This window comes from Oreochromis niloticus, linkage group LG5, assembly GCF_001858045.2.
Source record: "Oreochromis niloticus isolate F11D_XX linkage group LG5, O_niloticus_UMD_NMBU, whole genome shotgun sequence".
Taxonomy (NCBI): Eukaryota; Metazoa; Chordata; class Actinopteri; order Cichliformes; family Cichlidae; genus Oreochromis; species Oreochromis niloticus.
The window spans coordinates 10786683-10812981 of NC_031970.2; the positions used below are offsets into that span (position 1 = coordinate 10786683).

General features: G+C 39.7%; 1 protein-coding gene across 3 annotated transcripts; it reads right to left on the minus strand.

The window, feature by feature from the left end:
* Positions 1–818: 818 nt before the first annotated feature.
* On the minus strand, positions 819–26299 carry ece1 (endothelin converting enzyme 1). 3 transcript variants are annotated; one of them, XM_005469636.3, is made up of 19 exons: positions 26144–26299; positions 17212–17298; positions 14619–14754; positions 9749–9961; positions 9522–9646; positions 9269–9415; positions 8787–8852; positions 8339–8527; positions 7548–7690; positions 7175–7289; positions 4798–4908; positions 4618–4716; positions 4404–4481; positions 4184–4287; positions 3813–3923; positions 3179–3246; positions 2919–3109; positions 2402–2497; positions 1530–1706 (listed from the first exon to the last, which is right to left on the minus strand). In XM_005469636.3, exons 2-19 carry the CDS (start codon positions 17296–17298, stop codon positions 1530–1532), a joined length of 2256 nt encoding a protein of 751 aa, XP_005469693.1. In that variant the 5' UTR covers positions 26144–26299. The 3 variants fall into 3 exon arrangements, with proteins under 3 accessions (XP_003447732.1, XP_005469693.1, XP_005469692.1); XM_005469635.4 differs by lacking the exon at positions 26144–26299 and adding an exon at positions 18051–18169; XM_003447684.4 differs by lacking the exon at positions 26144–26299 and having other exon boundaries at positions 819–1706; positions 17212–17340.

Genomic DNA, 26299 nt, shown 5'->3' on the forward strand with positions numbered 1-26299 from the left:
GACTAGTGCAGTACTTTAAGTTGGGAGGTGGTGGAAACAATAGAATAAGAGGGCTTAAGAAAAATTGATATATGCAGCAGCTGTACATCCTTTCTTCCTCTAGTACCCTGCATGCATAGGCAGGGTAATGACCATGAAGGAACCAGAACGTTTTTTTTTTAAGAAAAAAAACAAACAAACAAACAAAAAAAACAAAAAACCACACACACCTCAAGCAAGCTGTGAGCCAGTTCCCCCCAATACTGTTGCTAGTTTGTCTAATCATATTTTGCACTAGTTTCTGACAAAACTCAAAACCAGTCTACATGAAATGCTCTGAATGCTCAAAGGTTTGAACATGTTTGAGCTATTAAAAATCTCTAATTTAGATCAGGCAAATACTCCTGTAAAAGACAAAGTAACCCCATATCAGAAATTCAGATTACACAGAATCAAGGCAAACTGAAGATAACAAAGACAGATTATCCCTCTTCAGTAAACTTAATTTAAAAAAACAAAAAAACAAACAAAACAAAACCCCTCAACTTGTTAACTGATACAAAGTGAAAGAACCTCACAGCAGTAACTTTTAGTCTATGAATTTGGCAGGTGTCACCTGTACCCAACCCTTTTCATAGACATTTCAATGAAACTGATGCAGAAAATATTGTGCAAAAAGTCAAATGACACCCAAAATTAACCCAGGGAAGACCACTCCACCCAAACAAAACCCATGACTGTGCTGCAAGTAGAATCTGAACCTCTGGTCACCGTGTGTCAGGTCAGAATCTTGCCTGTGAATTAAAGTGATGCATGAATCAAATAAACTGAACAAGGGAAATGTTTCTAGATTGGTTTTAATGTACAAAATTTGTGACAAACTGTATAAATGGGTATGGCACATTGTGGCTTAGCTTACTCAAGTTCTGAATGACACTGACCAAACTGTACACATTTTTGGAATATTAAGTGTTTAAAGGCAAACACTTCCATCATTAAAACGTATTTTTACCCCTTAATGGCTTTAAAAAGAAAAAAAACAAACACAAAAAGAACAAAACAGTGAACTGCACTTTCATCAGGTTAAAAATCTTTAAATTCCTGCTTCACTTGTATAAAAGGACAAAAACTTTAAATATAACATTCAATAAAAGCAGCAGATAAAAGCTCAGTGGAAAGTAACAAAAAGTCCCATTAATCTGCTCATTTGAAAATATGAAGCCAGAAGAGTGGTTCCTCCATCGTAACCATCGGGTGGGGTTTCAAAGTGTTCAAACAAACCGACAAAACAAAATAAAGCAACATTAAATCTCAGTTTTGGGGAATGCAGTTTGCTAAAACTGTCTTTGCATAGAAGCAGTGAGGACTGTAATCCTTCCAACACAGCAGCTACATTTTGTCCCGATAAACAGCCTGATAAGCACTAAGTAGCAAGGGGGGACTTTCAGTGATTCCTGCATCCCAGTCTCATGAGGCTTTGTCAGCATCTTAAACAACCCCCACCCCTAGTGTCAGTTTCACTCCTGTTAAAATTGGTGATCAACGAGGCATCACCAAAGCTCACACTTGTGATTTGGGTTCATGGGAGTGTCTGCTTTGCATCCAAAGTGCTTTGAGAATTCACGTGAATTTGACACTGTGCCGATGACCCTAAATCTCGGAGGACTGTGAGGATCTGTCATAACGCCCTCGTGCGAGCTCTCGGGTGTCTTGACAGAGCACCATACCTGTGAGAGGAACAGAGATAAGAGACAAAAACGGATGAGTTATTTTTCTACCTAATCCTTCAGTTATTCAAAAAGTTGTTAACAATAATTTGCATTGGTGCAAATTACCATGAAAACGGTACATTTGAGAGGCAACAACAAGACATGCCCCCAAAAGTTTGATTTGCCTCCCACTTTGAATGATTTTCAGTTCCACAGACTGGTATGTACTTTCCAACTTTCATATTTTATTCACCAAGATCCAGTGTGTTTATGAAGTGTTCCTTTATTTTTTGGGCAGCATATCTTGACAGACTAAGATCAAAATCTGTCCCCTCCCCCACCCATCTTATTTTCACAGCAATGTTTTAGCATTGGTGTTTATTACAGAGTTTTACACTACAAAGCTTATAATAGGTCATGCTGTCTTCCTACAGCCATGGTTTTGCACACAAGCATACACAATCAAGATCTGTGACATACCAGCTTTCTTATAGCCTGTCAGAAAAAACAAGAACAAGTGTGGCAAACTTGTGCATCCTTTGAGTGTGGTAAATTCAAAGCCTCCAGTGCACACACCAAGAACCAAGCCAAGATGGTAACCACAAATTGTTATTTCTGAACAGTTTACGGCTCATTACACATCTGGGGGTTTGCTTTAAGGCTTTAAAGCAGAAGCAGCGTTGGTTGGTCGAGTGAAGAAAAGTAATACAAACCTGGGCAAATCCCACAAAAAACAGCTGATGGTTCGTCATTCCCAGCGCTGGCAGCGTGGCCTCTTCTCCGTTCTTTTTAATCCAGTTCAAATAAGCCTATAAAACAAAAAGAAAAAGAAGTACCTCTATTTACTTCTAGGGCATCACTTTTGCTTCTATAGCATTTGGTCATCTGCCTCACAGCTTATGACCTTTCATTACATGGAAAGAATGCGCGCATGTGAAGTAGTAACTAGAGGCTGACAAGGCCACTCATAGCCACCTGTTGCATTTCCAGGCTTCACTGTAAACTAGACAACCTTTTTCCAATACAGATTAATGGATATGACCCACAGCAGGCCTGAGAGATAAACTGCTGCAGGGGCTTAATGGCAAATCTGCACTGCTCTTCTGACCTTGTAAGAATGCAGTGTGTCAAAACTTTGTTATAACCCAAATACAATCTTACACCAGCATTGCCTGCATTGCTCACAGAACGCCCCCTTCTGCACATTTAAATATTTCTCATCTGACAGACCTTGTAAGCAGCCTTGAGTCCACCGTTGTCAGCGATGTTTTCTCCCAGCGTTTGTCTTCCATTCAGAGGCTCTTGGTTGATGCTGTAATTGTCATATTGCTCCACCATGCACTGGGTTTGCTTCTTGAAAGCTTCAACAGAAGAGTTCTTCCACCAAGGGCGTAGGTTTCCATCTTTATCATACTCCCTGCCTTTGAATACAAATATTATTAGTTTAGGTCAAGTTTAGGTCACTCTGAAATACAAATTAAGATTTTTACCTTGGTCATCAAACGCATGAGTCAGCTCATGGCCCATGACAACTCCAATTCCACCAAAATTCAGAGCTCTACACAAGAAAGAAAATTGAGCAAGTTTGTTAAACAACCCTCTGAGTTTTAAGTCACTGACAATGATTTAAAGCCAAAAGTGACATCTTTTGATTGCCTATGACAGAGGTTCCCAAAGTGCGGGGCCCACCCCCTAGGGAGTAACACAAAATATGGGTGTGTGTTTGGAGGATGCGTTTGTGCGGGGGGGGTGCGCGAACTTTTTTTGGGAACCACTGGCCTATGATATCATCACCCATGATGACTCAGACCTCGGAGGCTTAAATAATGTAGGTGCTGGTCTCAAGTGTGAGAAAGTTGTTTGTATTTCACGTTAATCTAAGTGGCAACTGGCTTCAAGTGAGCAGAAAGACTGAAGACTGAAAAGGTGGAAAACTGTTTGGATGGAACAGCTGTTAGCACTGTTGCCTCAAAGCAGCAGTTCTGGATTTGAATCTCAGTAGTACATGAATGCGAGTAAATGTGACTGTCAGTTTGTCAGCCAAATATAAATGCCTTTCACAGCAGAATAAAGTTAGTCTTAATTACTTTATTTAGCAAACTCATAGATAGAACGAGGACATACTTAGGCCAAGAGCGACTGTAGAATGGAACTTGCAGGATTCCTGCAGGCAGAACCATCTCATTTTTTGTTGGGTTATAATAGGCATTTACTGTTGGAGGGGTCATGCTCCACCTGCAAAAAAAAAAAAAAAAAAAATCCACAAGAATGTACCTCATGAGATCAACATCAAGTTCCTGTTCCTACACAGACTTCAGATCAGTTTGAAACGAATGGGAACCTTAATCTAACCCCTCTTCCATAGCTCAGAGTCAAAGTTTGTACTGACATAGCAGAACCAATGCACACACACCAATAGAAATTCACTCCCATAAGTGTTTGCTACCTCCTCTGCAAGAACGATGGTGTGAAAGAGTTAAAACTGAGGAACTCACTGGTTTCGGTTAGGAGGTTTCCTCAGCTGGTCTGCAGTCACTCTGCCTGAGAAGTTGTAGTACTGCATAACATTCTGGAAGTAAAGGCCTGACACCACAGCAAACTGAAAGGAATCAAAGTAACAGAAAACAAAATTAAGCATTTTAAAGAGGCAAAAGAGACCATGACAAACAAAAGTGAGAAGTTAGGACATGGTAATCCACTTTTGCATTTACCTACATCATTGAACACTTTATCCAGTTTCGTGGCATTCATGATGAATTCAGGATACCCGACCATGTTGTATATTGCATCTGCCTGTGAAAGATGACAATTTGTAAGAGACACATTTTCACAGCAGATGGCAGTGCTGCATTTCTCTGCCACTTCCACACAGAAAACAGTTTATGCACAGATGTCCCCATAAAGCATCAGCGGGATGCTTTATACCCACTTTTTCTTGTGCTGCCTTTTTTGTTTCTGTGTCCATCCAGCTCACATACTTCAATCCATCCTCAAATGCCTGCTTAATCTCTGTAACCATATTCTCAGCCTGAAGCACAGGAAGACAAAGAGACATCAAAATCGATCTCTCGCAGATGCTATTTTGAAGGAAGAACCTTGAAACACTTACAATGGCTTTGCTGTCCTCAGCAAAGGTGGCTTTGACAAACATAGCTCCAAGAGCAAAGCCCAAGGCACTGTCTGTGTCGCTGACGCACACCTTCCAGCGTGGAGTGCAGCTCTGCAAAAAACCCAAGACATGTTAACGAAAACAATGCACCCTTCATTGTTTGTTAGGAGTCATTTACTTTGTGGGGTTTTTAGGCTGCCATATTTTGTTTGCTTCAGATTAGTCACCACCTCCTAGATTTCCCAGATTACACATGACTAATCCTCATACGTTTTAACTTGCTGCATTCAAATTCCCCAGAACCTTGAATATGATAAATCGATCTAAATGGCTAGAAATAAATTCACCAATTTAAAGTGGAGGTCTGCATCATGCTTATCGCTTTCCAGCTGTTACAATATATAATTAAGACGTAACACTACTATTTTTTGGAACAATTTTATGAAGGATGCTAAGACCTCATCTATGATAGAAAGTGAACCATATACTTGATAAATTGCTTTGTCTTTGACCTTTGTGCTGTTATTTTAAGCAAATTTTAAATGCCATCTCTACAGGCTCAGCGATTGTATGCAGCTCACAGCACTCTACTTGCCACCACCAATTCTTGATGCTGCCCTGAGTCACAAGACACTGATACTAGAAACTCTTTCATTTGTTAAGTGGTTACTTTTTGTAATTTTCCCCTAAATCTAAAATACTTTAAAACAAACTCCAACTATTCAAATTAAATTTTACAATACGTTTTTCCTCATAAGTGTTTGAAGATTTTCCCTGTATTTGCAAAGACTAATTTTGCCACCTCAAGACTGACCTAAGTTTATCGTCAGGTGAAAATGACAGCTGTAGGCAAAAAGGATTCGAGTGTTCAGAGCAAGACCAGCTTTAAAATCCGCTTGGCATGCAGATGGAAAATGAGAAGTGGAACAGAAACACAAGACATAGACAAAGTATTGGTTTGTTATTTCAGCTTGACCCCAGTGGATAATAAGACAGAGGGAACAGGATTTTCCTCAGATAAGCGAAGTCACTGGAGTATTCAGTGTCAAATAGGAAGAAACAACTTTATAAAAGGTCAGCTCAATCTACACATACATCCCTGTTAATGTCCCCTCTCTGTAAAGTTTTATTTAGTTTTCAAAAATACAAATAAAATCTGTAGTGTAGTTGTGTTTAGTAGAGCAAATCATTTTGATCTTATTTTATGTAAAAACAACTTCATATCAACCTTTGCGCACCACAAAGTTGAAATTGTTAACTCCTTTGTATGTCAGCCATTTTTTTTTTTAAATTATAGGAAAGTAGTGTGAATGCTTTGCATTCACAAGACTGCAGATTATCTGTACTTTCTGGGGAGGTATGACGTCATTTACTGCCACTGTATTTACGTAGCAGCCAAACTCAAGACCTGGACAGTTTAACTCAGAGCTCTCTACAGAGTTCAACATAATGAGTGAGGTGAGCAAACTTGCTGTCATTTTTGTGAATGCACCCTTTGATCTGAATTTAAATGTCACAAGACTGTATGCTTACATTAAGTCACTGAGCAAACTCTTAAAGCAGGAATTACTCAAGCTGTCATTTCTGAATCAACCCAGAAACTGTGTGTTTTGAGAACAGGAAACTGCAGATTCCGGTTACTGCATCTGCATTTTATGAAGTGAACACTTTCTACATATTCATTTTATTAAACATTTTCTTACTGCTACTCCTAGCTGTCACTGCCACTTGTTTCTGAGAAGGTGCTTATGTTGCTACAAGTGCATATTTAAGCCATTTATAATGCAAGTCTGAGCCTTCAGCTATTAGACTCCTCCTGTGGAACCAGCTTGGATTCTGAAGACCGACACCCTCTCTACTTTAAGATTAGACTCAAGGCTTTTTGATAAAACTTACAGTTAGAGCTGGATCAGGTGACCTCAAACCATCTCCTAGTTATGCTGCTATAGGCTCACCACTGAGAGACTTCCCCTTATACACTAAAGAGACCCCCCTCCCCCGTTTGGCTTCCTCTCCTGTAGTCTGGTGGCTTTTTAAGTTCTTCCTCCCCACTGCCAAAAGGTTGCATATAGGGGCTGTCTAATTGCTAGAGTTTGTAGAGTCTTTACAATATAAAACTGCCTTCTGATTACTGATGTGAACTTGTGCTGTCCATTTTTAACCACTTAATCTACTTAGGATCACAAAGGGATAGAACCCATCCCTATAGAAGCGGTATTATAGAAATAAATACAAATTGATGAGGCAAAGAGTTTTTAACATTAACACCAGTTAAAGCTGGTTTAACATACATTTATATAACCGATTTAACTGGCAGTGCCCAGTTAAATGGGAAGACATTGATTATAGTGACAAGGCCTAAAGTTTCATCCCTTACCTTCTTGGTTCCATACATGACCTCAAGGAAACGCTGCTCTGCATCCTGGAACCTTTGGTCCAAAATTGAAGCCATCTTTCTCACTACTTTCATCATCATGTAGTTGTTGAGAAGGCTTACAAAAAAAGATAAAATGTCTGTTTAATTGAAGAAGGGGCAATTCACAATAATAAATCCAAGCAGTTGGGTCTTATCATGTAAATGTACAAGATTTATCGTAGACTGTTGATCGCCTCTGCTCCATTTTATTTATTTTACTGCATAATAAATCTAAGGGAACAGATATTTACATAGCTGTGTTTATATAGTGTTATGCAACCTGTCTTTGACACATTAAAGAAAAAAAATGATTAAGAGTTTCTTTGCATCTCACCTTTTATTTGTTTTAGTTATGAGGTCAGAAACTTTCTGGAGGTATTCTTTGGCATAAACCACCACTGGCTCTGATTCATTAAGTGACACAGAAGCAAACATTTCTCTGAGGTATGCCATCCAGTCCACTGCTGGAGCCAGAGTCTGCAACACACAAAACAAGCAACTGAGGCACGATGAGAAAAGGCTGAGCCTCTTTATGGTGATCTTAAAGACTTACATTCATGTTCATCACGGTGCAGCTGACATTTGAAGAAACAAGTTTAAGTACTGCAAACATTTGTTCTTCCCTTTGTCGATACCATCAAAACTGAGGCCTGCACTGGAAGTTCCCCATACCTTGCCTATCTGACTTCACTCACCCCAAAATCTCTAAATGGCAGTCACACAAAGGTTCTCAGTGAACCACAGCATTTCCTCATCTAGCTACGAGGTATCACATGCAAACGTACAGTGTGCAGCATAAAGCCAGCCACAAACAGAACAAAGACATAACTTAGACATAAGAAACCTATAACATTAGGGAAAATATGAAACGCTCACTCCAAGCTTGAAGCAACAGAATCGCTCTCACTAACCAGTACTGTTGTTACACAAGAGTGCTGTATAAATGTGTCTTGTAGCAATCCACATCTCAAGATGATACTCAATTGGGAAAGACTTTACACAATCTCTAACAAAGACATGCTCCAGGGCCTGTAGGGTCTGCAGTAAGAACGGAGACAGCTTTGGAACCCCAGAAACATGCGGTTAAACCTGAAGTTAGAAGAAGAGATTTCTGGAGACACTCACTGCCAGGTCCTTTGCCTCCATCTTATTGTAAATGAGCTCCTCATCTCTTCTCTCCTCCTGAGGGACCGTGATGTTGGCCAGGGTGGTTTCAAAATCTAAAACTTCCTCCATCATGGCCCGAGAACTTTCCTTTGTGCCACCCAGAAGAACTCCCAACTCCACTAGAAAGTTGAGGTATGCTGTCAGATACTATAAAGAAAGGCAGCACATTGAGGCAGGGTTGTATGGAGAAAATGTTTGAATGCATTATAAACTGAAATTAGAAAAGAATTCAAACTATGGAACCACATGCTACATGCAGAGTTATCCCCCGAGGCCAAAATAGGAATATTAAATATTTGAGTTCCTTTTGTAAAAAGGCAAAGAGGCTAAGGGTGTGTTTAAATTACTGTGCACCCTTGCATGCACACTTTCATAGCTAAAACCAGTCTAACACGGTAGACAATACCTTTTCATTTGCAGTTTTGTTGAGGTAGTAATCACGTGAAGGTAGTCCCAGGCTGGTCTGATCCACCTAGTGTTAAGAGAAACAGCCTATGACTCTGTTCAGCCTCTGTATAAGCTCAAAATCAGCCCTTTTGTTTTCATTTGGCAAGTTTCTGCATTAGCCTGCATGCTGGCAACTCCAGCCTGCAGGCTAATGCAGAAGCTTGCCAGAGATCCCACTTTTTCCCTTTTGTCATAGTCTTGTGACACCCCACAAAAGGAATGAATTCTTTTGAATGCAGACAGAGTAATACTGTAGTAATAACAAAGGGACTGGTCCAAGAATAACAGATAAAACCTGTCCTCGAGGAAGCTGTTAAAAATGCTTTTGTTGGATGAGATTTTATATAGTTCTACAGGAAGTGCCTTTAGGGATAACTTTTGATAAATGAGTAAAACATGGACATGAAGCCAATGAAAACCTTTAACTTCTGTTCTTCTCACCTGGATGATGTTAGTACTGGAGTTTTTGGAGTCTGTGTTGACAAACACAGTGAAGAAAGGAGAAGTACGCAAGTTGGCAGACACTGTTCGCAGAACTTTTTGGAAGTTGTCCTTGTCCCAAGGTTCAGTCAGACCCCATCCTCCGATCTGGAACAGACAGGAATTAAGCAAACTTTCAGAAACTAATGGAGACAAGTCAATCCTTTTATTAAAAGCGATAAAAATGATTTCTTTTAAAGTTGAATAACCATACCTGGTCAATTAGTTGCTGGAGTGGCTTAGCTCCCAATTCCTCAATCTTGGACTCATTCATGCAGGCCTCATAATATCGCTGGGCCTTTTCTTCAGCCTCACTTAAACCTTTCATTGTTGTGTTTTCTGCCCAAATACAATGAAATCACACCAGTGAAAAACAAGCTAAAAATATGGGGGTAAAGGTAGCTAAAAACACTGAACTGCATTCAAATAAAGGATCTTTACCTAATAACTGCTTCATTACAAGCATGTTGTGTTCCCACAGGTTGCTGAAAGAACCCCAGCGGGACTTGCCCTCATATAGTGGGTTGTTTTTTATCCAGCCCCCACAAGCAAAGTTATAGAAGTCCTGGCAGGGATCTACGGATCGGTCCATGGCTCCCAGAACCGCACTGGCCACAGTAATGCATGGCTCTGTTAGGCACACGCCTGGGTGTGCTGTTGCACAAAAAAGCAAAACACAGTTTTAAAGCATATTAAATCCATGGATAATTCACTTTCAACATTATCAGCTAGTGGGAAACAACCAAAATGGATAATCTGAAAATAATTCATTGTGGGATCAGAAAACCAGGGTTTTCTGACCATCTGGAATCAATCATCTTAGGAGAACAAATATACAACCTGAAGGGACTGCGTATTGCAATATTCTTTAGAAATAATTACCTGAAAATACATGGCAGGTCTTTCTGAGGAAGCGGCATGTTCCACTAATAAATAATTATTAATCAAAGTGTCTGATTAATAGATGAACATTAAACAGAAAAGGGCAGAAGACTGAGGATTACTTTAACAATTATTTCATTATTTCAAGAGTCAAGTACAGTTTTTATACATATTGTCCATTTAGAAAAACACCACAAACATGTCTTTTGAGCTGTTTTAACATCCAAATCTAAGATGACACTTTCCCGTACAGTATATATGTGTGTTAGTTCTCTAGAAAAATAAAGAGGAATCAAGCAGAGCACTGAGGCTTATAGATTCTCGGTTCTAAACATTAAAGCTGTTGAACAGAAACCTTTTAGCATTTACAGAAGTGTAAGCAGTGAATACCTCTACTACAAAACTTCCTATAAGACCTTCAGCTTGTCCATATAAGGTATGAGCCGGAGACAGAGACATTTGTGCCGTGATGAGGTTTGTACCCTTAGGAGGTTTCATCCTTGTTCCTTTTATTATTTCAAAGTGTGATCTGACTTGTGGTGCTGAATTGGAGGAAGTGGTATTACGTTTCCCATGGTAAGTTTAAGGAAGCTACCATTGATGAGACGCCGCCAGGATGTCAATACAATTCCATAAACCTCTTTTTCCATAATGAACAAGGTCAAGAGAGAGAGCTAGGGTTGTTTTTAAGCCTCTAACAATCAAATTTCTAGCTTAGACTTTTCTTCCCCATGTCTCACATACAAGAAACTAATCACCACTAGCCAAAAATAAATTATTCATTCATTTTATTAAAGAACTATAAGGAATATTAGGACCACAATAATATACATTTAGGATTTTTGTAAAAATTTAGCATTTTGAAAATAAAGTTATAAATCATAGTTATAGTATAGTTAAAGAATGGAATTGCCTTTTAGTCAAACTAATATGGTTTTTGTAAAGGCAGTCATGCACAATATGTAGACGAATCAGTTTTTGTAACAGCAAAACACTTTTAGGACAAACAGTTCTGTGAGATTCTACCTCAGTTGGCAAAAAGAAAAAAAAAAAATATTGAATTGTATTATTGAAAAATCTCCTTTAAACTATCTTTCATTGTAGCAAAGTTGATTTCCATTCTTGAGGTAAGATATCAGTACTGCCCATGTCTGGAGCTGGAACTATTTAACTTACCAAAGTCTTTCCAGAAACAAGTTTTGCCACTTGGCAGCTGTTTTGCTCTGGGCTTGGGAAATACCCTCGAGCAAACACACTTATTTGAAGTGTTATTAACATAAACATTTCATAAATGGATGCCAAGACAAAATTTAGATGTATAGGAAAAAAAGAAAGAAAAAAAGCTTAGTTTACAGACTTAGTTTTACACTGAACAAAAATATAAATGCAACATTTTTGTTTTTGCTCCATTTTTCATGAGCTGCACTCAAACATCTGAAATTTTTTTCTACATACACAAAAGACCCATGTATCAAATATTGTTCTCACATCTTTATAAATTGTGTTAGTGAGCACTTTTCCTTTACCAAGATAATCCATCCCACCTCACAGGTGTGGCATATTAAGGGGCTGATTAGACAGCATGAATATTGCACAATATTGTGTGCCTTAGACTGCCCACAATAAAAGGCCACCCTGAAATGTGCAGTTTGATCAAACAGCACAATGCCACAGATGTCGCAACCTTTGAGGGAGCGTGCAATCGGCATGCTGACTGCAGGAAGGTCTACCGGAGCTGTTGCCTGTGAAATTAATGTTCATTTCTCTACCATAAGCCGTCTCCAAAGGCGTTTCGGAGAATTTGGCAGTACATCCAACCGGCCTGACAACCGCAGACCACGTGTAACCACACCAGCCCAGGACCTTCACATCCAGCATGTTCACCTCCAGAATTGCCTCAGACCAGCCACCCAGACAGCTGCAGCAACAATCGGTGTGCATATCCAAAGAATTTCTGCACAAACTGTTGGAAACCGTCTCAGGGAAGCTTATCTGCATGCTCGTCGTCCTCATCGGGATCTGGACCTGACTGCAGTTCGTCGTCGTAACCGACTTGAGTGGGCAAACACTCACATTTGATGCCGTTTGGCACGTGGTAAAGGCGTTCCGTTCACAGACGAGTCCCGGTTTTCACTGTTTAGGGTAGATGGCAGACAGCGTGTGTGGCGTCGTGTGGGTGAGTGGTTTGCTGATGTCGTTGTGGATCGAGTGGCCCATGGTGGCGGTGGGGTTCTGGTATGGGCAGGTGTATGTTATGGACAACGAACACAGGTGCATTTTATTGATGGCATTTTGAATGCACAGAGGTACCCTGACAAGATCCTTAGGCCCATTGCTGTGCCATTCGTCCATGACTCTGTTCAGCCTCTGTATAATCACCAGAAATCACCAGACGTGTCACCCATTGAGCATGTTTGGGATGCTCTGGATCGGCGTATACGATAGCGTGTTCCAGTTCCTGCCAATATTCAGCAACTTCGCACAGCTATTGAAGAGGAGTAGACCAACATTCCACAGGCCTCAATCAACAACCTGATCAACTCTATGCGACGGAGATGTGTTGCCCTGCATGACGCAAATGGTGGCCACACCAGATACTGACTGGTTTTCTGCCCCTCCACCCCCTCCCATAAAGCAAAACTGTGCACATTTCAGAGTGGCCTTTTATTGTGGGCAGTCTAAGGCACACCTGTACATTATTCATGCTGTCTAATCAGCCCCTTGATATGCCACACCTGTGAGGTGGGATGGATTATCTTGATAAAGGAAAAGTGCTCACTAACACAGATTTATAAAGATTTGAGAACAATATTTGAGAGTCATGAGTCTTTTGTGTATGTAGAAAAATTCAGATGTTTGAGTTCAGCTCATGGGAGCAAAAACAAAAGTGTTGCGTTTTATATTTTTGTTCAGTGTAATATAATTTCAAGTTTATTTGCCCACTCTTCATCTGGACCATTCTAGAATTCTGTCATATTTAATTTTTTACAACATTGAGTGCCATGCCTCTCTTCTATAAGGTCTCTGGCTTAGACTTGAAGAAACCTAATCCAGACATTCTTACTAGAATGTCTGGAACTTTACACAACTCCCTATTTAATAAACCCCCCCCCCGCAAATTACATTACAGTTTTACAGTATTTCCTTGTGCAGAACAATGAAAGAAAAAAATAGTAAGCAAGCTTTTTGCTATAGCTTCACATTTAGAAGTACAAATATAACCTTTAAACCCTGGAGGCAGGGATATTCAAAGGCTGCTAGAAAAACAAATCCTGGTGCCATTTTTAGAAAGGTGTCTTGTCTCTTTGATTAAGCAATGAGGCCAACTGGTACTACTGTAATAAAAATGGGTGTAGCATTCTTGTGCATCACTTCCATTTCATGTCTTGCAGAGGTGACTTTTCAAAACACTTTTAGGACAGCATTGTCACTTCAAAGCAAGAATATCCTGGGTTTGGGTCTGGGCCTTCTCTATGGAATTTGCATGTTTTCCCAGTGTCTGCATGTTTTTTTTGGCAGATACTCAAGCTTCTTCCCACAATTCAGAGGGTTAGGTGATTTTACAGTAAACTGGCTGCAGATGTAAATGTGAGCATGAACAATTGTCCATGTGTTAATCCTGCAATAGCCCAAGACCTGTCCAGGGGGTCTCCCAATCCCACTCATGACCTCGAATTGGATAAAGGGAAGAAAAACGCATGAATGGGGTAGCGCTTGTATGTTTTGCTAGATTTTCTTGAGTCTTTCTCTGGGTTCGTAGACACAAGGTCACCCTTTGCATTTCTACATTGCAAAAGCATGTCTAATACATCAAGCACAAACTTGCTGATTGGCCTCAACTTTCAAGGGATCAAGCAGAGTCACCTTTGAACCATCTATATATTTGTAAGTGTAGCTGTGACATTTCTAAAATTTCTCCAACAATAATTTGTCTACTTCACCTACAGCTGTCACAAGACATGGTTGATGTGGCAAGGAGAAAGCAAAGTTGTGTGGGGTCATTTATGAAATTTGTAAATACAGGCACAGGGCTTCTTTCAATTTAATTTTTTTTAGTCTATTTTTTTTATTCATTTTATTTCTTTAGAAATAAACTTATTTTGAAAATTAAATTTTCAGTAATCCAAATATTTTGATGGTTTCTGCATTTTCTTAGTTACTGGAAACAGCTGATTTTAAAATTTAAGCATATCAGTTAATTACAGGCTAGGCTTCTTTAATTTTTTTATGGAGTTCAGTAAAAAAACTGAATAAGATTAAATATAAAATCACTGAAAGATCAAAAATAATAGTTATTGAACCTTTGTTGTAGATAAAAGCACCATTATAGGTATGAAGTGGGCTTTTCTATTTAATTAGTCAATTTCACAGAAATCACAGGTGGTTCTTTTCGCTGTATGTCACTGAGGTGTCAAAACTTTGAACTCACTCTGTTTGTAGAAAATCCCAGTTGTGATGAGAGTTATGAACAGGCCCACTGACAGAACACACACCAAGCACATTAGCCTCCTCTCCGTCTGTGTCCTGCTCGGCCAACATGAGGAACGGCCACGCAGAAGGCTCACCTGCACACATAAAAAAAGCCATCTAAAGGATTTGTGTAAGTCAAAGCCACAGACACTACTGCATGAATGACACACAATGAGTCTATTTACTTGTGAACAAAAACTGGAAAATATTGTGTATAGACAAAGTTTCTCAGGGATTTGATGACAGGTATGGTTTCACAGCACAATGGCTTCTCCATTAGTCTCCTCAGCTCTCATACATGGAAAAAGGTCAAGCATTCTTTCATTGTTTCCTTACTAATAAAAGCACAGTTTACTTTTGGCCTAAAATAAGACAAGACAACGCTGAACTTTATCTGCTGCTTTTGTGGTTCACCTATAAATGATGAGTTTACCGATAACGATCTGCTGAAAAGCGGCTCAAAGACTTTGATTCCAAGAGTCACTCATATCCTTCAATGGACACATTAAGAACTCTGGTCAGTCTAAATGAGACTCCTATAAATAAATGGTGGCTTTTGTTCATTCCACACACTACACTGTTGAAGCCAGGTATGCCCAAACTATAAATATAGGGATCAGATTTGCTGCTATTAGAAGACGTTTTCACAAGCCAAATTAAAGTGCGATCGAAGCAAAGGCGGCTTCTTAATCCCAAAGCCTTAGTGCATTAAGCAGGTTTGGTCCAGAGCTGTATTTCTGAGCATAACTGGGATAATCACTGCCAAGTCTTTTTCACCTGTAGTCTGCCACAGTCTTAGGAAGCTACATTTCATTTCACAAAAATAAAAAACCCACAAGTCATACTTGACTCTAGGCACAGTTTGAACACCATTTCAATCCTGGTTAAATAAAGCACCTAAAGAATGAATGAACTGAAGGATGAACTGCACAAAGCAGTGTGTGTCTGCACTATATGGACGTGAACAGTGTACTGTTTAACTTAAGGAATCAGGCCAAATGGTCTTTATCTACAGTCTCAGTGAAATTCTTTATACATGTTGTGTTCTTTCAACAGCAGAAAAAATACAAAGGATTTCATGCTTAAATGCTTCAGTGTCTGTGCGCAACAACTTCCTTGTGTGAAAACCATCATAAAAAAATAAATAAAGACAACTTCATCTCAATGGGGAGAAAAAAACGCAACCAATTTCATTCTGTTTTAAATCTAAAGTGAATTTGTGGCATATTTTTGCGTTGTGGTCTCTTAGACAAATCATTTTTTAAATTATACAAGTAACAATCAAGACATTTGTCCAAACATTAATATTTGCCAAATTGCAGAAATGTTATAAAATGATCTCAAAATGCTGTAAACCAAATACATGAATAGGAGAAAGGGCAGTAGCAACAGTATACTCTTACAGTCCATTTTGATGATGGCTTTTTGCATCGGTTTTACTACAGAGAATAAAATTTCCAGGATGTTTCTGTAAGGCTCCTGTAAAATACAAGTACATGCTGTTGGGAATTCTCTTATTTAGCTAGCTTTATTCATTATTTTTACTGTTGACATGGTTAAATTGTGCTTGATGCCACACTGAAAGCCAAGCAAAACAGTGAAGGTAAAGTTCAGATTTCAGTATTGTTTGCAGTATAGACTGTTTTTAGTTATAGCACTGACAATTTTATTTTACAGGTGTTTTATTTTGTCCCCACCATGAATAAAAATAATTCAGAGGCAGCAATCTGCACCCAACATGTATGAAAATGATATAAATGACAGCTATGCATTTATCCATCAATTCATTCCTTCTCTTAACTGCTTATCCAACCAGTTTCAGTGGAATAATACCAGCTGATACTGGGTGAGAGCTGGGTGCACCCCGGCCACCGCTGAGCAAAAACCAAAACACCGTCTCTGGACAGAACTGGAAAAAACCCACACAAGTGATGTGACCAGTTTTCTTTTTCTGGTGACTTCAGAAGAAAAGAAAGTTTAAAGCCCACTGTCTTCTCTTCTTTTTTTAACTTATTAACAGTAATCCAGTGGATCCAAATTAAGTTTGAGAACTACAGACACTGGGGAGGATATGTCCCAGCTCACTAGCAGTTAGGCCGTCTCTCGATCAACCGTCATGCAAATATACTCACTAATCTTATAATCTTCTATTTCATGCACACGCTCAGTTCAGAATGAGGCCTCTATTTAGAAGTTTTGGCCATTGCAAAATTACATGAAGACTTCAAATTCCTTCACAAATCAGAATAGGAATACATTTCTAAGTACTATATATCTTAAAGTTATGGATAGACATGTTAAACTAACACTACTGCTAGAGTGACTTTGGCAGCTTTTATTGAACCACTAAATGAGGACAGCTTGGTTCAAAAAACATCTAATCATAAGCCTAAATTGCTGTTGGTTCATCTGTAATTGAAATTTAGAAAATCTGCCGTCTTATACCAGGTGCAAAACCTCAACAGTTACACACTTACCCACATGTTTCATAATAATCCAGTACCAGCACCAACCTGTTTCTTATTTTTAGCCCAAGGTATTTGCTTTCTTACCTGCATGGGAGCTGATGGGTAGATATCGTCACTGGTGGAGTCTACCAGGTCCTCCTCGTCCAGGGTGGCTCGCCTGTATGTGGACATCTGCAAAGTCAAATGAAGAAAAGACTCTCTCAGTGCTTCCATGTTTCTTCAAGCATCTAATAACATCCCACTAACGTGTGTGAGAGTTTTTGTGTGCGGCGTCTGTTCCTCAGGAATCTATGGCAGTGTAGGGTTTCCCTCTAAAATCCATCAGGAGAAAACAAAATGATCCGGTTTACTTCTTTCACTCAGAGCAAAACTGCTTGGGGGAAAAAAAATGGAACATAAAAAACAACACGTGCTGGTCTGCCTTTCAAAGCACTTTTCTGCTCCCTCCAGTTCTGTCAACACCTCTAAACGCCCCCATGGCTTTAGGCAGAGACCCCGCAGCAAACTTCACAACAGTAGGAAAACCTCCTCCTCCTCCTGAAAGTACGATCTCCTTGCGCTTCTCCTCTCCCTCTCTTCCTGAGCAAAGTTTCTGTAGACTTCCTTTTCAGCACGGTCTATCCAAACACGGCAACAGAGAAGCCGGAACTACTGAAAAACGGGAAGCAGCTCTGACTTCAGCAATTTACATGACTGAGACTGAGTGTATGGTACTGATTGTGTGAGCGCGTGCGTCTGTGTGAGTGTGTGTGAAAGCACATACGCAAATGTGGTTTCACTTAGATTTGGGGAGGCAAGTGCGCAGTTGTAGTTCACGCCCTTTGTCTTTTCTATAGGACACAATGGACTGGGAGGAGGAGCACAGAAAAAAACAACAACAACAATCTTTTACATACATACTCAGTTTCTTTTGCAATTGATACCTGAATGTCATAATAGCCGCTTCTTCTCATGTTTAATCCCTCACCCAAAAATGGGCACAAAGCACAAACATGAAAAGCTATTTTAAAAAGAAACCCATCCAGAAGGGAAGCTGTGAGTTTATATGCTGGGGAGAGTGATTATCTGATTGGGGACAGGTGTGGTGGAAAATTGGAGGGAAACGTAAGCAAGACCAGAAGCAAAGCTAACAGGAATGAACATGGTCCAAGGATTACAAAATAAATCAGGAAGTGACAGAACAGAAATCCTGTACCATGACGTGTGTGTGGAACCTGTCACCGCTATAACCTAAACACATAGTTATAAGACAAAGAATATTCACAGCTGACCATCAGCAGTAATTCCTTCTTTGGGAAGTATATGTGAAAAATAAAAGAAAATGTATCATGGCTCTATTTATTAAAGTATAATGTCTGGCTGATTTAAGTGGGTAAGCGACACAAACACCAATAATGCACAACCACACTAACTTTCCATTATAAAAAGAAAAATAACTTGAAAGGTAATGTAATACTAATAATATTTTATAATAATGAATAGAAATAGCACTTCAAAGTTTCCTTTATGAGCTTGAGTGGGAAGCTGGTCACCAAATGACAAAGAAGTTTAACCCTATTAGCTGAGGCCTGCACATGGATCCATTGGTTTATTAGACAACAACACATATTGCGAATCTGCCGAAGAAGCTATAAAGATTTCATCAAGCAGCTGCTTTATTTTTGACCTGTGATGATGGGAGGGAGAGCAATATGGTTCTCATAGCATTGTGTCCAGAACTGTAGCCTAGGTTTGAATCTGCTGCCCAGCTGGAACACATGTTCTTCCTGTGGGACTCTGGCCTCCTCCATGAGTCCAAACACATACATGCTAGCTTCACTGTTGATTCTAAGTTGGCCGTGGTTGTAAATGGCAGCGTGCATGATTGTCTGTCTCTCCAAATGACTGGCGACCAGCTAAGACCCTGAACTGATTAAGAAAGAAATTGAACGAATGTTGATGCTTTTATGACCAAAAGAACATGATCAGGAATGTGAGCAGCTTTCTCTGAAGGGTGTCTCGGCTAAACCTCAGCATGATTTAGTACTGCGTTGAATCCTCACTGAGGGATGATGTCATTTTTTGTATTTATATATATATTTATGTGTATTGATCTGTGTGTATTGCTCTACCAGCAGTTTTTGTTTGGATCTGGAGCTGATGAAACTTCAGGAATAGTTACTTTTACTAAAATGCAGGAAGGCTGCATTGATACATGTTTTTATGACTGTGAAAATGAGAAAATGCCTACACATGCAGAAAACTAGCTATTTTATTAGCATAACTGTAAGCACGAGACAGTTACAACTTTTGTTACACAGAGGTATCCTCCCTGTGTTAATCAATATACTGAGGTTATACCATGCTACCAAACAGCCCTATCAAGGCTGTTGCAGTCTATGTTGCATAAACACGTAGTTATATTACTGTGAAGGTGCACGCCATTCTGTGGTGCAGGGTACAGATTTAAACCATAGCTGTCTTTCCTTTTATTTTTCACTGCGTATCTAGGTTGTGTTCACAGGGGTAACAATTTAAGCAGAGATGGCCAGAACACCCTCTCCCCAGCCACCTCCTCTTCCAGGGGGACACCAACCAAGGCAGGTGGGCAGGGGTGGGACGGTGGGGTAGAACATGCACAAATGGGGACATGGAATATCAGTTAAATTCTACAGTGTCAAAGAAACTTTCATGAATGGCTTATATGGTGTTTAGGTTTTATTTAGATTTTAAGATTTATCTCATTTATTGTCTTAGAAAGCACTACTTTCTCATGTCTCCTGTATTTCCTTTTTCTTCACTCTGTGTCACTATCACTCACTTCCTCTTTTTGAGTGGTTATTGTGTCTTTGTGTGTTGCTTTGCCACCTTTGTGATTACCTGCCCCACCCTCATTAGGTTCACCTGTCTTCATTTATTTTCACCTGTGCCCATTAGCCCTGTGTGTATATACTCCTGTCTCACCCTGTGTTACTGGTTAGGCTGTCTGCTGTTTCACCTGGTGTCCCTCCTTGTGGTCTCCCAGATTACTGTCGTGTTTGCACAAGCCTTTTGGACTTTGTTTAGACTTGTAATTCTTTTTTTGGTTGTCAATGTTGCAGCTAAACCTGCCTCTTGGGTTCTAAATTTTTTACCTTTATATAATCACATTTAAACAACTAAAAAACAAAAAACAGCTTAGTGATAGTGTTTAAATTAAGTAAGATCTAAAATCCATCTGAGTTTATGAATGTATTCATAGCAGCCTATTTCACAATGAATCTCAAATATTTGAATAATTGGACATCATTTTGGGGGGAATATTAAACTACACAACACAATCTCGTTTCTTGCTTGCAATTCAAAGAGTCAATTTCCAAATGCTCCGATTATTCTAAAGGCAATGTGCAATCCATTTTTAAGAGCTAATTTGAAACTTCCAAGCCTAAGGAGCTACTTCCTATCACTTACAATTTATAAACAGACCTTTTAGTACAGAGACTAACATTACACAACGTTGTTTTCTATTACTCCCGAGAGCCTGTTGCCTCAGTAATGAGGACAAGTTAAAAAAAAAACTTCTGCAATAAATCTTGTGTGTACTGTTTCAGAGAGAGCTAGAGGAATTACTGGCTCCTATTGATACCGCTTTTCAGGCGTTTCTGGTAACAGGAAAAGATCAGAGTGACAAGGAAAGCGTTGGCTAGATTGCTGCTTTTATTAACAAACTGCGCCACCCAGGTCACATTACCATTAAGGACACTTTCAGCAGCTCTGACATTGAACTGCTAGCTGTGAGGTTACACACACATTACATGCTCGGGAAGTTTTTAAATGCCATCTTAGTTGTTGTTTACATCCCGCCTCTGCCAACCAGGCAACCACGTGTAAAGCCATCTACTCTGTTGCAGCAAGACTCCAGACTATGCATCACAAAAAGTTGTCTTACTTGTCTTACACAAGTAAGACTGCAGACTTTTGGTAGTAAATATACATATCTGCAGTTCACTAGTAAACAGCTGAAGCACAAGAGGCCAGAGATATAGATTATTCTTATGCTACGATTTCAACACTGTTAATAGGACAATGATTAACTTCAGCTGCCTGTCAACTCGGTAAATGTTTCACCACAATGCAAAACGCCACAGGGGGAATATTAAAAACATTTTTGCCTTGAGTATTTTGATCATCAAGCATGTAATCAGACTTTAAAATAGCCCTTTTGTCCAGTCTTAGTTTCTCTCCTTCTGGGTTCACAGTTCACATGTTAGTCTCTTGACCAAAAAACAAACCAGTGACTGAAATAAATGTTTACTTGATTAAGACTTTATTAGATTGTCTCGTAAGCACAGCCAGAAGGTCAGATCCTTTCTTTTCGTTCCCACTTGTCTCTCATAAACAAAAATTGATGTTCCTACCACAAAAATCCTCGAGAATTCCATGCAAACCAGGAGCACAGATTCCTGTGATTCCTACTAAATCTTGGTTTCTATTAGATGAGATTTATGAAATGAACCCCAATGGGAGAAGGGGAACAGCTGTCAGTTGAAGTTAAACTGAAAATTTGTTGAGAAAGAGTGTTGGATTTGTTGGTACTGCTGTTCTTGGTCGGCTGCTTGCTGCTTAAATAGTTGTACATAAATAGGCCGACTAAAAAAAAGAAATAGTTACTGAAGCAGAAGAAAACTGAAAAAAAAAAAAATTAAATTCAAAGGCTTTAATTCTGATCACTAGTATAAAACTTACTAGGGAAGACACTGATACCAGCCAGTAACTGTTTGGGGGCTTTTATTCAGGAAAACAACTACTGCTGTTGTTGTCCTCATAACTTCCTAGAACTAGGGGCTTTAATTAAAAAAAAACATATCAGGCTTACATTAAGAAGGAAAGTACTTTCTTTAAAAAAAACAAAAACAAAAACTCAGTGTAAAGCATCTCTAACATCTGCTAACTAACTTAATTCTGAAAAGGTGACACTTTAAAGCATTCTGGTAAAGATATGGTCATACTGATACCTTTTTGTATTTAACTGGGGGCTTTTATTTTGGAAACTGGATATATTTTAAAATATATTGAGCTTACGTTAAGAAACTGGGGGCTTTTATTTTGAAAATTTGACACCAAGACCCATGCTGTAGCAGTCGTCAGAGTGTTTCTGCGACAAACACTGCAGGATTAGTTGCACGCCAAAAAACAAACAAGGAAAAAGGACGATTCTACATACTTTGCAAAAACCATCACTGTGTTGGTGTGTTTATGAACTCCAATAAAGGGCTGGCAGCTGGCCTGCCAGGTCATACAATCAGCTTATGAAAAAATGGAAGACTAAAATGATGAGGGGAAAGTGGTAGGGCAGAATATGAGGGCACAGATACACTTTCAATTATATAAATGGTTTCGAATGGCCTATAGCTCAAAGCAAAAGGTCTAATGGGGACACTGCCGTTTGACCTTCTCTTTTGACACACATACATTTTGCTCCATCAATATTTGACCTATAACTCATTAAAGGATTACAGCTGTTCCATTTAACAAAAAAAGTGCCTCACGAATTAAACAAAGTGACTTTAACTCAACAAAATGATATGCAAAAAAGAAAAACACCCCGGTTTAATCACGTAGTCTGCTTTGGATCACAGTGCAGGATAACAAAATGCAGTATTTACTGGCACTGACCATGTTGTTGCTGCACAGGCATTCCTGTGCACATTCACTGTTTCTGAACACTTTCCTGGCAGCTAGAGTCTGTGCAGATGTGTACGCACAGATTGCCACACAGATTGACCCCTCGTGAGCTGAATCACCACGTAGTGACAATACCACTTCCCCTTTCCTGTTAATATTTTGTGACCAATAAAGGCCTCTTTTATTTTCAGGAGATGTGAATTTTAATACTTGACGCAATACTAATATGCACTCATCCACACAGACCTGAAAGAAAGAGTTATAAATTATAAATATGAACCTTAAGTCTCTCCATGTTTTTAACTGAGTTGTTGAATAACATCAGTTAAGCCTGCAGCCTGCTCACAAGTTCCTGTTGATGCCCTTTCTTAAAGGAAGTCACGCTAAGTGACAAGTGGGAGGCATATGAAAACATAAAATGATGCAAATCTTACACTAACAGTCTGTGGTCAAGGTCAGTTGTGGACACTTTGTAGGAAATCCCTAATGGTGTCCCACAGGGCCCAAAGATGTCTTCCCAAAGTAAAGCCGACAGTATGCGAGGTAAGTATCCTCCAATTCTTGGAAATGACGGGAGACTGTGGCCTTTGAGGGAGACTGTAAACCCCAACCATGCGTCAGTAATTCGTCACTGATCCTGCAAACCAGACGATTATTTGTAGCGCTCGGGCATTCTTCCAAGAATAACTTCAGTGTGTTTGTGTTTAGAATTGGGTGCTGCATGCGCTGTGGCGTGCAGAGTTTGACAGTTTATTAGCAAAGAGACAAATGAGAGAAGGACGAGAGGAAAAAGAAAATGTGTAAAAAATGTCGGCGGAAGGAGGGAGATGATTTTAAAGGTGTGTTTGACATGAGTTGGCAGTGCACCCATTCGGCACGGGAAGAAGTGTGGCCTGGTCAACCACTGTGGTAAGCCAGCGAGACGCTAGGTCTGGATGCAGCTGCAGACCACATAAGATCAGTAATTAATGACTACATGCTAGAAACAAGTTACAATATAAGCCGAGAATTCTGCACAAGAGACACATGTCTGTTGACTTCTTAGCATGATTCAGATCTGAATCATGCTCTGCTGTGTCATGTAGGGGTGAATCTCAGAAGACTTTCAGCAAGAAGCAGGGAAAAACGGGCTTCTTTCCAAGCCTAAAGCTCTTTGTTAACCCATTGGTGTGAATCCAAAGTTCAGGAAAAACATTCCAGGAATACCACACTGTCAAACATAAACATCCTACTATAACAAGTACAAACTTTTTGATCCAGTCCAACATATTACCTGATGAGAAACTGGCTGAACACACTGCAGCTGCCTCTGGCTGTGTTTACTGGAGTACTGCAATTCAGTGCTCGCGGCTTCAACTTGTTAGCTGAGTTTTCAACCTGTGCCTAATATTCGCATGTTTACGTAGCAAATTAAGCAAAGAAATTAAACTAGAAATGACTGGTGCAGACATTCCTAAAAGGATCCACCAACCACTTAATCTTTTTGTCAGTCTCCTGTTTCTGCCTGAAGGCCGCTGATAAGACAAAATCGTCTCAGGCTGCAGCTCTTGATCCCTGATGTCAAAACAGCAGTGGAAATTTCTTTATTGTCACAGTGCAGAGACAACGTTTCCTTTGGGGAAAACACCCTGATAATGACACCCCCCGCCCCCCCCCTCCCACAAAGAAATAAAAAAATAAAATAAAGCTACTTTCCCAGGATTTCCCCAGCTATGATTGTTAAACTAAGCTGAGGAGCTTTATGAGAATCATAACACTTCAGGCCTATTTTTAGTGTTCTGTGTATGCCTCCTTTGACAAAATAAAGAGCTTGCATTTTCTCTCACATGGTTTTTAATATGCAGGTTTCAGCTCTGAAATTCTTCAGATTCCTGGTTAGTGTACGACTCCAACTCATTATTCTGTGTACTTTTCAGGTACTCTGACGTATGTACAGTGATCAAATATCAGTGAGCAAGGTCTTGTTTCGCCATCATGCTGTGTGTCTGCTGCAAGTAACCAAAGTATTAAGTTCAGTCACCCTGACCCTGCATGCACACAAGTTAAACATGGTAGAATAATATTTGCTCTGATACATATAATATGGCATATTGCTATATTTCAAAATAGTTCTCATATATGATTAAAGAGCTCCAAGCGGGACCTTTTTAGCATAAGGTCAGGATTAAAAGGAGTGGCACATGGAAGCTTGCACCAGCACAAACAGATAACAGCAGATTACCTGTTCCTGCTGTTGTTATGGCATCCTGCAGCACACTCCGGATCACACCTAGGTAATGAATAACTGAGTGAACCAAGCTCCCCAAGTGCAGCACCTCCAGAGCCTTGTAAACATCTTTAAAGCAATCAATCACCCAGGCATGAAATTGTACAAATAGTTGCCTTCTGTGCCCGCAATCAACAGAGCAGTATTTCAAACAACCCAGATATTGATTTTAACTTGAGTTTGGACTGGTTAATTGCTTCATAAATTAGAAAGAAAAAAGCAGTGAAAAGCAGAAGTAGCCCTCAACAGAGAGGAAAAGGAAGTGGCAAAGAGTAAAAGGACATGAAAATCAGGAAATCCAATTCCTTCTAAAGCTGAGGTTAAGGTGAAGCAATCCATTTTAGGAAGAAATTGCATTAAATTTGATGTAATAACTTGAAACTTTTATTATGGTTGCGTTGGTCCCTAAACACCAGCAGCAAACATTCTGGAGAGTCTTTTAAAGATAGTTTTCACTATTTAGTTCTTTACAGTACAACAAAGAGGGGGCAGAGGCACAAAACAATCGATAATTTTTTTTGCCTCTCTATATATAATAAATTCTAACAAATTTAATCTCAAATGCGCTGGTTGTAGCAGCTGTGGTGACTAAAATGTCACATATGCACAGGTCAGTGCAGACGGCTGAGCATGTTAAATGGTACATGAAACGATAGGATGTTGAGTGTGACTTACTAAACGCACCCCTGGGTATTTATGAACACAGCTTTGATGACTCAAGCCTGATGTGTGTCAAAGTTAGGTGTGAAAACCAGGGAGGCTACAAAACAAAGAATATAATTGCAACATATTTGAATATGGCAGCAAAGCCCCGAGTCTCTATTGGATAGTTACTGTCAAATTAAAACCCACAGCATGAAGCTAACCTAGAATAAGGCCACTAAACTCCATGCAAGGCTCTGTATACAGCCTGCTCTTTAGTTATATAGGAAGCACAACCACACATTTGCATTAACATTTCCTTTAAAAACAGTGTTTTTTTCCCTTAATGACCACAACCTCACAGTAGTTTGTAATAATCAGTCTCTCTTAATGCGTTACTGCGCACAGTCCAGTTGTGTAATTACACTTTGAATCAGTATCGCGTGTTGCCAGAGGACGTCTTACCGTGCTCTCCGTTGATCTGCCGCCGCCACCGTGACTCCGGTGCGCTTTCTGATCGTGGGACAGTGAGCGATCTTCAGCTAAAACAGCCAAAGAGCCTGCGCTTCAATGTCAAGATAGTTCACGTCCCTCTGAAACTTTCCCCCACTGCGCCTCTAC